A 15,711-nucleotide genomic window follows, 5' to 3' on the forward strand; every position below is an offset into this window, starting at 1 on the left:
TTGCTCCCATTTTGTATGAGATGAACTCAAAGATCTAAAACTTTTTCCACATACACAATATCACCATTTCCCTCAAATATTGTTCACAAACCAGTCTAAATCTGTGATAGTGAGCACTTCTCCTTTGCTGAGATAATCCATCCCACCTCACAGGTGTGCCATATCAAGATGCTTATTAGACACCATGATTAGTGCACAGGTGTGCCTTAGACTGCCCACAATAAAAGGCCACTCTGAAAGGTGCAGTTTTATCACACAGCACAATGCCACAGATGACGCAAGATTTGAGGGAGCGTGCAATTGCCATGCTGACAGCAGGAATGTCAACCAGAGCTGTTGCTCGTGTACTGAATGTTCATTTCTCTACCATAAGCCGTCTCCAAAGGCGTTTCAGAGAATTTGGCAGTACATCCAACCAGCCTCACAACCGCAGACCACATGTAACCACACCAGCCCAGGACCTCCACATCCAGCATGTTCACCTCCAAGATCGTCTGAGACCAGCCACTCGGACAGCTGCTCAAACAATCGGTTTGCATAACCAAAGAATTTCTGCACAAACTGTCAGAAACCGTCTCAGGGAAGCTCATCTGCATGCTCGTCGTCCTCATCGGGGTCTCGACCTGACTCCAGTTCGTTGTCGTAACCGACTTGAGTGGGCAAATGCTCACATTCGCTGGCGTTTGGCACGTTGGAGAGGTGTTCTCTTCACGGATGAATCCCGGTTCACACTGTCCAGGGCAGATGGCAGACAGCGTGTGTGGCGTCGTGTGGGTGAGCGGTTTTCTGATGTCAATGTTGTGGATCGAGTGGCCCATGGTGGCGGTGGGGTTATGGTATGGGCAGGCGTCTGTTATGGATGAAGAACACAAGTGCATTTTATTGATGGCATTTTGAATGCAAAGAGATACCGTAACGAGATCCTGAGGCCCATTGTTGTGCCATACATCCAAGAACATCACCTCATGTTGCAGCAGGATGATGCACGGCCCCATGTTGCAAGGATCTGTACACAATTCTTGGAAACTGAAAATGTCCCAGTTCTTGTATGGCCGGCATACTCACTGGACATGTCACCCATTGAGCATGTTTGGGATGCTCTGGACCGGCGTATACGACAGCGTGTACCAGTTCCTGCCAATATCCAGCAACTTCACACAGCCACTGAAGAGGAGTGGACCAACATTCCACAGGCCACAATTGACAACCTGATCAACTCTATGCGAAGGAGATGTGTTGCACTGCATGAGGCAAATGGTGGTCACACCAGATACTGACTGGTATCCCCCCCAATAAAACAAAACTGCACCTTTCAGAGTGGCCTTTTATTGTGGACAGTCTAAGGCACACCTGTGCACTAATCATGGTGTCTAATCAGCATCTTGGTATGGCACACCTGTGAGGTGGGATGGATTATCTCAGCAAAGGAGAAGTGCTCACTATCACAGATTTAGACTGGTTTGTGAACAATATTTGAGGGAAATGGTGATATTGTGTATGTGGAAAAAGTTTTAGATCTTTGAGTTCATCTCATACAAAATGGGAGCAAAACCAAAAGTGTTGCATTTATATTTTTGTTGAGTGTACTTCCTTGCTATGTCCCGCTATAGGGGTCTTGTAGTTGCTTGTTTTTCCCCATGTATCGGGGTCAATGTTACACTTCTTCATGTGTCACTTCACCACATCTTTGTACCACAGCTTCTGACAACCTCTGCTTCATCTTCCAGATGCCAGCTCACCATAAAAGACTGTTTTGGATAGCTTCTCATCTGGCATCCTTTTAACACGGCCTGCCCATCTCAGTTGGGCTGATGTGATCAGTGCTTCAGCATTGACAGTCTTAGCTCAGCACCTCCTCATTGGGAATTCTGTCTTGCCACCTGATATGCACGATTGCGCGTAAGTGACGCAACTGGACTCGCGTGATATTTTTGATGTGCCATCTATAGAGGGTCATGGTGTCAGTTGAATATAGCAGGGTCAGCAGCCCAACAGTGTTGTATCTTGGTTTGTAGCTTAATGTCATGGTGGGACCGCAGACGTCCGTGTAATGCTCCATAAGTTTTTGTTACCGACTGGATTCCTCTCTCAATTTCAGCATCTGATAAGTTGTTATTGGTAACTACTCTCCAGATATGTGAAGCTGTTAACACTTCTCAAGACCTCACCACTGACAGTTATGTCAGGTCTGCTTAGGTCATTGCAGTCTGGGGAAGGCTGAAACAGCAGTTCAGTGGTTGTAGTATTTATCTTTAATCCGAACTGCGTTGCAGCCGCATGGAATAGGTCCACAATTTCTTGGATGTCAGGAGGATCTGTGGCAACCAGAGCATAATCATCAACATATAGTAGTTCTCTGCCACAGATGGTTCTTGTTTTCGTTTCAGCCCTCAAACATGCCAGGTTGAAAAGCTTTCGGTCTATGTACGAGCGAATGTAGATGCCTTTGCTGGAGTTTTCAGACATAGTTTCCAGAACAGCAGCTAGGTAGAGTGTGATGAGTGTTTGTGCAAGTACACAGCCCTGTTTAATGCCATGGTTGATCTGGAAAGGCTCAATGATGTCACTTCCACTTACCACTCGTCCCGTCATTCCATCATGAAACTGCCTGATCCACATCTCTGGACACCATAGGCTTTGAGTACCTTCCACAGTATTTCTCTGTTGACAGTGTCAAAGGCCTTCGAGAAATCCACAAACACAATGTACAGGGGATGATGTTGTTCTGCTGCTTTTTCATGGAGTTGTCGAAGGGAGAATAACGTAACTGAAGCCACACTGGCTTTCTGGAAGAATGCTCTCAGAGAGTATATTTAACCTGTTGAGCATGATCTTCGCAAGGACTTTGCCAGCACTTGATAGAAGAAATATGCCTCCATGGTTACCACAGTCACTCCGATCTCTCTTCTTTTTGTAGATGGTGATTATCAGGGCATCTTTAAAGTCGTGGGGAAGTTGTTATTTTTGTCAGCAGGTGTTGTACAGTACAAGCAGTTGGTTCTTTAGAGCCTGGCCACCTTGTTTCAGGACATCTGGTGGAAAGCCATCTTGGTCTGGTGCTTTGCCTCTTCTGGTCTCTTTCAGTGCCTTCTCCAGCTCTTCCATGGTAACTGGAGTAGACAGCTCTTCTTTTGTAGGGTGAACTGCAAGATTAGCAACAACATTTTTGACAGCGGTGCCCTGTTGGTTAAGCAGGTTTCAAAAGTGCTCTTTCCAGCGCTTGGTGATGTCTTTCATGTTAGTCAGTAAAGTGTTATCAGTGGATTTTACTGGGGCTATGGCATTAGTTCTTGGGCTGTAGACTGCCCTCAGGGCTGAGAATAGGCCCTAAGAGTCATTCTTATTTGCAAGGTTTTGTAGCTCTTCAACCTTGTTGTTTCACCACCTGTCTTTCATTCTATGAACCATTCTGTACCCTGGCTTTGGCGGACAGAAAAACTGCTTTACTTCTGGTCGTGTTTAACTCATTTTTCTCCCCAAAATTCTACTCACAACAGCCCATAATGACAACATCATTTTTTTTTTCATGTTTAGGATTTTTGCAAATTTATTCCAAATAAAAACCTAAGAAATCACATGTACACAAGTATTCACAGGCTTTGCCATGATGCTCAATATTGACCTCAGGTGCATCCTGTTTCCAGGTTTCCAGATGTTTCTACAGGTTAGCTGGAGTCCACCTAGGGTAGATTCAGTCAACTGGACATGATTTGGAAAGGCACACACCTGTCTACATCATGGGTTAAAGCAAAAAAAAATTTTCATCCGACTGAAATTTTTTCCTAGCAAAAATCAATGCCAGCAAAATGTGGCGTAGTAGGGGTGCACACTCTTTTTTTTTTGCTCAATAATTACAACAAACAGTATACAGTATACAAATATATTCTAAATAGCCTCTAAGCAACTATCTCAACAACTGACAACATTACAGCAAGAGTCCACAAAAGTATTTTAAAGGCCTGAAGAAAGTGTAATATGCTATCTTTATTAAGATATTTTCATGTAAAAGACATAAATGTGCAGTTTACTGCATTTTATTTTTTTCTTGTGTAAAAACACAGCTTAGATGTGGTTTGACCGAAACAAATTGTCATTAAACTTAAATTAAACAGGGATGAAGTGCAGGTGTAAGAGTCACTGGGTGTTCACAGGAAAGTTATTTATTTCTATATTTATTTATTTATGGTCATTGTTAGTTGGTTTTATATTTACTGTTGTGTTTTTTTTTAATCAGGCTCTTTTTGTCTGTTTTCTAAAATTGTATTGTAGCATTATTAGTTATTATTACTATTATTGTTGTTGTTGGTATTATTATTATTAATATATAAATAAAAATAAATAAAAAAATATTACAATTCGTAATACATTTGACTCTTACGACAACAAATGCTGAGCCATTAATTATTATACAGAAAACAAATGCACACAAACGTGCTGAGATGCGAACAGCTTAATGTTAACTTTAACATTGAAAACGCCATAGACATGCTAATGTGTTAGCATCTGACCCGTTTTTAAGTTATAAAATACATCTATCAACTGTTTCAGAAGACCAAAACAGGTCAGTTTAACATAAAAAGGTAAATATTACTCACAGACATATGCTCTTCAGGATTTCAGCAGGGCAAAATTAAGATAAAGCGAAATAAAACAACAAACCATCGAAGCACTGCTTCATTAGTTCAAAGCAAAGCCACACCTTGCTCTACTTGGGGAAGCTCTGCCAATGTTCCCACAAAGACAGAGAGGAGAAGGACAGTGGCTCATGGCAAGCAGTAAACAGAGCTGAGAGGAGTGAAAATTCACACAGTCCCTTCCTCCGCTGTGCGGCGCCATCCACGCTGACATTGCTGCTGCTTTGATTAGCGCAGAATGGGATGTTGCTTTTACAGAGAGAGTATCATATTTCTCCCCCAAAACATGCAGGACACCACGTGCGCGCATGTATTTGGTTAAATTTTCCCAATGACGGAAATCCGTTGTGGTGACGGAGAACTTTAATCCATGTTCTACATATAACAGGGCTGTGAAATGAAAATTGTGAAATCCGGGGAAAATTTGCAGTGCAGTGAACAGTTATTAGTCCATGTCTGTCCAAACACAGCCAGTGTTGTCCAGAATGACAGATCCCCACAGCTTTTTCTGTCGGAAGCCACACCTCCTGTCAGCGGAGCGCACACACCCACGTGTCAGTGTGTTTGCAAAGTCACACTCGTGGGGAACTTAGACAAATTTCACTGTGAGTATGACATTGATGGTCTGTAGTCTGTTGTCACGCCAAGAGTGCAACTGGCCACACATTTTCTAAGTGCCATGCGAGCAGTTTTAGATGTTTGTGCGTGTCACCTGGAATTTTGGCCAACACCTGCCACGAGAGGGTGCGATGGGTTTGCACAGCGCACATTCTGTGTTTCAGCCGCTGATGTGCGCAAATAATTGTAGCAACAGGTGTACGAGGCGTTAGAAGCAGGTATGATTCTACATGTTTTGCATACAATTCCTGCTTCGTGCGCACTTCAACCAAACTTCGCACTATGTGTGAAGGGGCCCTCATTACTGAGCATCGTAGGTTGTCATGTTGATTTAGCTGGCAGTGGCCATTTTATCCAACACAGGCAGTTTTTGCTAAACTGCCATGATTTTACATTTTGTGGTGAAGATGTGCTTGGTATTTTTAAGTGGCAAACACTGTGGGTGTTACTCACCATCATATTCTGGGAAGTAGTCAACCAAATGAGAGTACATGATCTTCTCTTCCAGCAGGTCCTTCTTATTGAGGAACAGGATGACGGAGGAATTCTGGAACCAGGGGTAAGTGATTATTGTCCTAAAGAGCGCTTTACTCTCCTCCATCCGGTTCTAAAGAGAAAAGGTTGAGTTTGGAGGGGGAAGAAGAGGACAACATACAGAGAGAGACGACAGAATGCCTCACTTAATTAAGCTACACTCTTTTGCACTCATTAAGTTGACATTTTAATAAACGTTAACCGCACCAAAGGGACAGCATCAAAGAAAGCAAGGAGGGCTGCCTTGTAGCCTTCAAGAGCTTAACTTGTCTCTTGTGTTTGACTTTAGTGTTTCATGGAACAAAACTGTGAAAGTGAGCATTAGTTATATATACGAGGTCTATTAGATAAGAAACCAACACTTTTTTTTTTTTTTTAACTATATGGATTTGAATGACGTGCGATTACACCAATCATGCTTGAACCCTCGTGCGCATGCGTGAGTTTTTTCACGTGTGTCGGTGACGTCATTTCCCTGTGGGCAGGCCTTGAGTGAGATGTGGTCCCGCCCTCTTGGCTGAATTCCTTTGTTTCACACACTGCTCGAGACGCCGCGCGTTGCTTTATCAAAGTTTTTTCTGGACCTGTGAGGAATATCCGAGTGGACACTATTGGAGAAATTAAGCTGGTTTTCGGTGAAAAGTTTAACGGCTGATGAGAGATTATGGGGTGTTTCTGTCGGTGTAAGGACTTCCCACGGAGCGGGACGTCACGCAGTCGCCTGTTTCGACCTGAAGACATCCTAATTTAAGGCTTAATTCACCCAGGACATCGTGAGAGAACAGAGAAGATTCAGAAGAGGCCAGCATGAGGACTTTATGCGGACATTCCACTGTTTAAGGACATTTTTTAATGAAAGACGTGCGTGCAAATTCGCCGAGTCGTTTCCGTGACGACTCTGCGAATCTGTGTGCGCCGCGACAGGAAAAACACCTCCGTGTTGAAAACCATTTGTAAAATTCAGGCGGCTTTTGATGGCTTTCAACAAGTGAGTAACTGAGAAATAGTTTAACAGCTTGGGCATGTTCCAACTTGCCCGTTAAGGTTTCCAACGGAGGTGTTTTTCCTGTCGCGACCCCCCGCGGTCGGTCCGGCCCGACATGCGACTCTGCCCGCACGTTCTTTCATTACAAAATGTCCGTTAACAATGGAATGTCCGAATAAACTCCTCATGCCGACTTCTTCTGAAAGTTTTCTGTTCTCTGACGACTTCCTGGGTCAACAGAGCCTGAAATGTGGAAGTTTTCAACTTGAAACAGCGAGATGCTGCCACCTCGAAGCGCAGATCGCGCACCGTGGGCCGTCCTTACGGCGACACTACCAGACCAAAATCTCTCATCAGCCGTTAAAATTTTTTACCGAAAACCAGCTGAATTTATCGAATGGTGTCCACTCAGTTGTGCCTTACAGTTTTGAAAAAATTTTGATCAAACAAAGCAGCAGTCTCTGAGCCATTCCTAAACAATGAAAAAAAATCGATGAGAGGGTGGGCGACTTCTCACTCAAAGACTGCCCACAGGCGAATGACGTAACCGACAGGCGTGAAAAAACTCTCGCATGCCCACAAGGGTGCAAGCATGTCTGATGTAATCACACGTGATTCAAATCCATATGGTTTTTGAAAAAAATAATAAGGTCGGATACTTTTCTAATAGACCTCATATTTACAGGAATGCATTTCATTAGTAGAGCACAGATTAACTCAAGCAGGTTTAAAAAAAAATGGGGAAAAACCCAAATGTACAGAGACACAACTGAACACAAAGTCTCATAAAAAAAAACTGAACAGCACAGGGTGTCCCCTTCAGCAGAGACAGCCCGAGGCTGCATTCAAAACAGCTGGCTAATAATTTACAAATGCTTTCCAAGGGAAAAGACGAGAAGGAAGGGCAAATGAATAAGGAAATGAAGACTAGCTTTTCTTCACAGGCGCACTGGTAAAGGAGGAAGTTACATCTTATCAAATTACTAAAATATTCTGAGATCTAAAATCATTATTATTCAATCCAAAAGAACATGTTTTAGCCCACATGTGAAAAACTAATGAACCAATGTTCAACAAAGTGGGTGAGAAGGTTGGGCCTGGCCTGGAAACGACTAGACATCTGTGAGCAAGCTGACAAAAACAAAACGAAACAAAAAACAGTACTCCTCACTCTGTCACAATCACTGCCCTCAATGTTTGCAGACACTTTTTAAACTGTACTGTAGTCATATGTTTACATCACCTACAAAGAATGGAGAGGTCTGTAATTGTTATTGTAGGTACACTTCCATCAACATGCGGCTCCACCTCGGATCTGCTGTGGCGACCCTGTGTGAAAACAAGGGAGCTGCCAAAGGGATTTAAAAAAAAAAAAAAAAAAAAAATCTGAAAATCACATTGTATGATTTTTAACTAATTAATCTGCATTTTATTGCATGAAATAATTATTTGATACAATAGAAAAACTGACCTTAAGGGCCCTTTCACACAGTACGAATAAGTACAACTCAGGGCGACTCACAGCAAAACAGCTCGTATGAGCGAACCGCGCGAACATCAAGCCGACAGGCAAGCGTGCACGATCCCGGTGTGACAGTTCTCACACGCAACAGTGTCTTTCAAGCAGGAACAGAGTGCGAGCAGCTGCACTACATCATGCCGCAGATGTGGAGAACAATAAAATAAAAACCAGCTGTATAATTGGTGAATATCACTGGGTTGATATAAATAATACATAAAAGGGAACGCAATACAGAACCCTGTGGTAAAATAACCCTGGTAAAAAAAAACAACAAAAAAAAACACGTTACTCACGGGATACAAACCCAAAAGCTCCGATTACCAGACGGAAACATTACCACTGCGCTACCATTGCTGGCCTGTAATCAGTGCGGAAAAATGCCTGAAGTCAACAAAGACATGGATGGTGTACACTGTGTGCTGCTGCTGCAACCCGGCGCAAAGGTGAAAGATGTTTTATATATTTCCACGTGAGGACAGCAAGCAGAGACACGCGGCTCAAGGAGGAATGTTGTCAGTTCATGTCCTTCCAAACACGGAATGTGTTCTGCGTTCTCAAGATGGGGTATCCAGGAGCAGACACACTCTGTCTTTCAGCTACTGGTATGCGCAAATAGTTGTAGCAACAGGTGTACGAGGTGTTGGAAGCAGCTACAATTTTACACGTTTTGCACACAATTCCTGCTTCTTGCGCTCTTCATGTGCAATTCGACCAAATTCACACTATGTGTGAAGGGGCCCTAATATTTGGTACAGAAACCTTTGTTTGCAATTACAGAGGTCAGACGTTTTCTGTAGTTCTTGACCAAGTTTGTACACACTGCAGCAGGGATTTTGGTTCACTCCTCCATACAGATCTTCTCCAGATCTTTCAGGTTTGGAGTTTCAGCACCCTCGAAAGATTTTCTATTGAATTCAGGTCTGAAGACTGGCTAGGCCACTCCAGGACCTTGAAATGCTTCTTATGGAGCCACTCCTTAGTTGCCCTGGCTGTGTCTTTGGGGTCATTGTCATGCTGGAAGACCCAGCCACAACGCATCTTCAATGCTCTTACTGAGAGAAGGAGGCTGTTTGACAAAATCTCATGATACAAGACCCCATCCATCCTCCCTTCAATATGGTGCAGTCTTTCTGTCCCCTTTGCAGAAAAGCACCCCCAAAAATTATGTTTCTACACCAATGCTTCACGGTTGGGACGGTGTTCTCACGGTTGTTCTCATCCTCCAAACACGGCGAGTGGAGTTGATACCAAAAAGCTCTATTTTGGTCTCATCTGAACACATAACCTTCTCCCATGCCTCCTCTGGTGAACTTCAAACAGGTCTGGCTTGAGCAGGGGGACCTTGCTGCCCTGTAGAATTTTAAACCATGATGTCGTAGCGTGTCACTAATGTAATCATTACGGCTGTGGTCCCACCCCTCTTCAGGTCACTGACCAGGTCCTCCTATGTAGTTCTGGGCTTTCTCAGAATAATCCTTACCCCACGAGGCGAGATTTTGCATGGAACCCCAGACCGAGAAAGATTGACAGTCATCTTGTGTTTCTTCCATTTACTAATAATTGCACCAAACAGTTGTTGCCCTCTCACCAAGCTGCTTGCCTGTTGTCCTGTAGCCCACCCCAGCCTTGTGCAGGTCTACAACTTTGTCCCTGGTGTCCTTAGACAGCTCTTTGGTCTTGTCCATAATGGATAGGCAGGAGTGTGATTAATTGGGTTGGAGGTTGGGGTGTGACTGACGTAACGAGTTCAAACAGTCCAATTAATACATGTAAAGAGTGCAGAATAGGAGGGCTTCTTAAAGAAAAATCAACAGGTCTGTAAGAGCCAGAATTCTTGCTGGTTGGTAGGTGATCAAATACTTATTTCATGCAATAAAATGCAAATTAATTGTTTAAAATCATACAATGTGATTTTCTAATTTTTTTTTAGATTCTGTCTCACAGTTGAAGCGTACCTATGATTAAAAATTACAGACCTCTCCATTCTTTGTAGGTGGGAAAAACTGGAAAACAGGCAGTGGATCAAATACTTATGTGCCATACTGTGTGTATATATACACACACACACACACACACACACACACACACACACACACACACACACACACACACACACACACACACACACACACACACACACACACACACACACACACACACACACTTTTTTCACTACTCTATACAGTATACTGAACAAAAATATAAACACAAAACTTTTGTTTTTGCTCCCATTTTTCATAAGCTGAACTCAAAAGATCTAAACCATTGTCTTTGTACACAAAATTCTTCTCTCAAATACTGTTCACAAATCTGTCTAAATCTGTGTTAGTGAGCACTTCTCATTTATCCAGTTCGAATAAATGAGAGTCGAAGAAGGAACCAAAAAAGAAAACAGGCCAGCAACTAAGAAGGGAACATTGGCATTTTCAGAGCCACTTGGAATGCTGAACACCACTATTAAAACAACAACAACTACTAGCTAGTCATGGAAAGGATGCAGAATTTTCTTTCCAAAACTGAATGACATTTGCATTTGGGCTCTGTTTCAGGGAGGAGATGTACTTTTCAACTTAATCGCTGGTTTCTGCAGGTAAGAACCCGAAATACAACCTGAACAACCAGGTTCTTTACAGATAAGGATAAGGCTGAGAATTTGGGGAATCGGTAAGTGGTGTGTCAGTCTCAGTAGCAGCATCAATTACCTCATTTAATTCAATTAGGTCACTGATTTCTCCAAATTTATTGCATGAGTCATCTTGGGACATTTTCTATTTTCCATGACGACTGCATGTCTTAATGCGGTTCAGGTTATATGATCAGTTGATTTCACTGTCCAGTCATGACTAGGATGGTGGAGTGCATTTGTTTTTTTATTTTTATTTTCTCTCCCCTTTCCGTGACAACTAATCACATCTCTTAGAGGACTGTGTCATACCTAGCAACGGGGTCAACCCCGCCTCCTCACAAATATAGGAGTTTCTGTCCCCTCCTTGCTCAGAGTTGCTCTCAGACATCTGCTGGGTCACTCTTAGGCTAAGATTCCTTGCCAGGAAATTTTAGGCTAAGTCAGGAGCTCTTTGAGAGGGCTTTGAGTTGCTTCGTGAATACGGGCCCAGGAATCCAGTGGCGCATGGTACTTTGTGCCTGTGAATTGAATGTTAATTTCTCTACCATAAGCCGTCTCCAAAGGCATTTCAGAGAATTTGGCAGTACATCTAACCGGCCTCACAACCACAGACCACGTGTAACCACACCAGGCCAGGACCTCCACATCTAGCATGTTCACCTCCAACATCATCTGAGACCAGCCACCCGGACAGCTGCTGCAACAATTGTTTTGCAGAACCAAAAAATTTCAGTACAAACGGTCAGAAGCCATCTCAGGGAAGCTCATCTGCATGCTCATCGTCCTCATCGAGGTCTCGACTTGACTGCAGGTCGTCGCCGTAAGCAACTTCAGTGGGTAAATTCTCACATTTGATAGCATCTGGCACATTGGAGAGGTTTTCTCTTCACAGATGAATTCCGGTTTTCACTGTTCAGGGCAGATGGCAGACAGCATGTGTGGGGTTGTGTGGGTGAGCGGTTTGCTGATGTCAACGTTGTGGACTGAGTGGCCTATGGTGGCGGTGGGGTTATGGTATGGGTAGGCGTATGTCATGGACAACGAACACAGTTGCATTTTATTGATGGGGTGTTAAATGCACAGAGATACCGTAGCAAGATCCTGGGGCCCATTAGTGTGCCATTCATCCACAACCATCACCTCATGTTGCAGTATGATAATGCACGGCCCCATGTTGCAAGGATATGTGCACAATTCCTGGAAGCTGAAAACATCCCAGTTCTTGCATGGCCAGCATACTCACTGGACATGTTACCCATTCAGCATGTTTGGGATGCTCTGGATCAGTGTATACGACAGCATGTTTGAGTTCTTGCCCATATCCAGGAACTTCACACAGCCATTGAAGAGGAGTGGACCAACAAAGGAGATGTGTTGCACTGCGTGAGGCAAATGGTGGGCACACTGACTGGTTTTCTGACACCCCCCCCCACCCGACATTTCAGAGCGGCCTTTTATTGTGGCCAGCCTAAGGCACACCTGTGCAATAATCTAATTAGCCACATCATTGAGGTGGGATGGATTATCTCGGCAAAGGAGAAGTGCGCACTAACACAAATTTAGACAGATTTGTTAACAATATTTGGGAGAAATAGGTATTTTGTCTATAAAGAAAATGTTTTAGATCTTTGAGTTCAGCTCATGAAAAATGGGAGCAAAAACAAAAGAGTTGTGCTCATATTTTTATTAAGTGGATATATTTATTTATTGTTCACCTCATTGTCCGATTCCACCAAAACTTGGTCATACTCGCTGAGTGCTACCAGGAACATGATGGAAGTGACGTTTTCAAAGCAGTGGATCCACTTCCTCCTCTCTGACCTCTGACCACCCACATCCACCATCCTGTCATAGAGGGAGTATACACACAATAAGTGGTAAAATCATTAAGTCTCCTTTTGCTCCAAGGACATCCCCATTTTGAATAGATGAAGCTCATACTAAAACAAATGCTTAGCAGTGAACTCAACCGTTCCAATAAAATTCAGTTTCTGTTACTCATTAAGAGACTGAGAAGCAAACACATCAAAGCATCAGAAACTGAGCACCATCTGCTGTTATATTTCTTCCAGCACATTTCATTTGTTCCCTTTAGAATACACCATTCTCACAGCAAAGACTCAGAGCGGAATTTGGAGAATTAAATATGAACACACATAGAAGGTTTGTATTCTACTGAATGCTCAAATCTTGAATGCCACTCTGCAATAAAGTTGAAAAATAGAAATTTGCTGTAAAGTCACTGCATTCAAATTTTAAATGAGATTCAGCATCCTGTTCAAATATTTCAATACTTCATTAAAACAGAGTTCAGAAAGTGCATCCTTTTCAACATTTATAGGCATTTATGTCAAAATCCTTCTTTAAGAATTGCATTGTTGGAACATAATCTTCAACAAAAGCTTCAGGGCTGATAACATCATGCTCGAGATGACTATGAAAGTTACATAAATACTACAAATCACTGAACTGATTTTATTACCCATTTCTTTTGGTGGCAGAGCCTTCTCTGTGGCAGGTCCCAGACTTTGGAATGCTCTGTCCCTCCACGTCCGAACTGCCCCCACAGTGGAGTGTTTTAAGTCTTGCCTAAAGACCCACTTTTATTCTCTGGCTTTTAGCTCCATGTGAGTTGTATGGTCCTCTGTTGTCTTTTAAGTGTTTTAACCTGTACTTTTATGATATTTTACTAAGGATTTTACCTATGGTTTTATTTTGTACTTTCTAATGATATAGTCATTCATTTATTTATAGTTTTAATGTATTTATACTATTTTCATGGTCAGAGCACTGTTTTACTCCATTTTTGTGCAGCACTTTGGTAGCATTCTGTTTGTAAAATGTGCTATAAAAATAAAGTGGATTGGATTTTTCAGATCATTTTCTGTGCTTTTACTGACCTCCAGTGCTGGGACAGTGACAAAGGCAAAACAAAAGAGTACATAAGTAAATACTACACAAGACAGCCACATTCATCTCAGCGCTCACCTGAATATGACGCTCTGTAGGTCAAACGGGTATTCTATGATGCCAGTGGTTGGGACTCGAACCCTCAAAACATCCTGCTGAGTAGGAAGGTAGGATGGTTCAGCAATCCGATCCAAAGCATTCAGGTAACTACAGAGGTCAGAAACAGGACAGTGAAGCCATCCCCCCCCCCAAAAAAAAAACACGTGGAGCAAAGCTTTGAAAGAACTGCACCATTGAGATTTATAACATACAAATAATGAATGTTTATGAGTGCAATGGTACAAATATTTTATGAGGTGAAAGATGAAATGTTCCATTCAACGAGGCACAGCAGAGTTGACTGGAACATTCCAGCTTTCACCTCATGAAATATTTGTACGATTGCACTAATGAAAAAAAAAACAAACAAAAAAAATTACTTGTTTTATATAATGCCTAAAACAGATCCTTGTCATTTGATATTTTACGCATTTATAAACAAGAGAAAAGGGACTTATGCCCTTCTCGGCCCTACAGTGTCTGCCAAAGCTCGGCAGAAAGACCGAGATGCCCCGTCTCACTCAGCGGGGCCAACCCGGCCTGTGGCAGGGCCAACCCGGCCAACCTTCCCGTCCGTTGCCCCACGAGTCTGGGCACTGTCAGGCCGCTGTTTGTTTTTAAGATAAGTGCCGTCACCGCTAGTGTGAGCACATGGTGGCGTGCAGCAGCACAAAACACACAGAACCAAAATTACACGTAAAGGGAACACAATGGCAAATGGTATGAATAATCCATATCACGTAACATACAAACCACCAATCAAATTATAAAGATCTATATAATATATAATACCATAGAAGTAGAGAGATGGAATGCCAGCTTCTAATCTTGGGGGCTGAGGTTGTGCTGCCTATGTGCGAGAGGACTTGGGGTTCTTTACTTCCGGTCTTTTGCTCTGCAGCCAGCACTTAATTCTCGGGCATTATAAACTACAATATTCTGCTGGGAATCGACGCTATCAAACATCACAAAATAAGGTTAATGATTAACATATATTTTGATCAATTAATCTGAATAATTTACCAATCCTTGCATTTTGTAGCTGCCCAGATTATCGCTCATAAAGTCACCCTGCTGTCAAAATTAAAATGCATTGTCAGTGCCACACTGTTATTACTGCGAAGGTTCGCAAACAACTGGTAGGTTGAAAGATCAAGATATAACCGCCTTATCCCACACGTCTGGAACTATTCAGATCAAATATATCTTATATAAAATATAGATCTTGCAGTCAATTAGCAACCAGGTAAGTTTTAAAAGACAGTTAAAGTCAATTTTATCCAATCAGCTAGGGAAGAAGAACTCAACCTTTTTTTTTAAAAAAATGTGATTTCTGGTCCAAAAGACTAGTTTATCTTCTCGTCCATTATTTTCTAGTGCGAATCTTGGTGCTATTTGTTGCTGTTTTCTTGTCCAAAACTTGGTGCTAAATTTGTTGTTGTCTACGCTTCCACAGGGATACAGTTTCTATTTATTTTAATTTATTAAGATCTTATTGTTCTCTGTTCAGTTTGTACTTGATATATTCACTTCTGTGTGTATATATTGATTTTACAAAATTAACTCAATCAATTCTGTAAATACTGATTTCAGTTTTACTTAAACACTATTTTATTTGAGGGAAAAATGTGTGGCTTGAGATCTGCCCAACAAGGCTGTCCATGTTGCCAGACTGGGAACTGCTCAACAAAGTTTGGTGAACACCTGCAGTGCCTGCTATATGGTCAGCTGGTGGTCTCCGGTGACAGCGGTCACCTGCATCATCCTGTTAGCCACCGTCTGG

At 42.5% G+C, this 15,711-nt stretch overlaps 1 protein-coding gene across 1 annotated transcript in view; it reads right to left on the reverse strand.

Moving 5' to 3' along the window:
- LOC117510617 (guanine nucleotide-binding protein G(q) subunit alpha) overlaps positions 1-15,711 on the reverse strand; it is an 85,251-nt gene that overhangs the window by 17,023 nt on the left and 52,517 nt on the right. Inside the window, exons 5-7 of the mRNA XM_034170411.1 lie at positions 13,908-14,036; positions 12,635-12,764; positions 5,706-5,859 (exon numbers count right to left, since the gene is read on the reverse strand). Of these exons, the coding sequence (XP_034026302.1) occupies positions 5,706-5,859; positions 12,635-12,764; positions 13,908-14,036 (413 nt within the window). The remainder of the gene's footprint in view (positions 1-5,705; positions 5,860-12,634; positions 12,765-13,907; positions 14,037-15,711) is intronic.

This window comes from Thalassophryne amazonica, chromosome 5 (assembly GCF_902500255.1).
Source record: "Thalassophryne amazonica chromosome 5, fThaAma1.1, whole genome shotgun sequence".
Lineage (NCBI taxonomy): Eukaryota > Metazoa > Chordata > Actinopteri > Batrachoidiformes > Batrachoididae > Thalassophryne > Thalassophryne amazonica.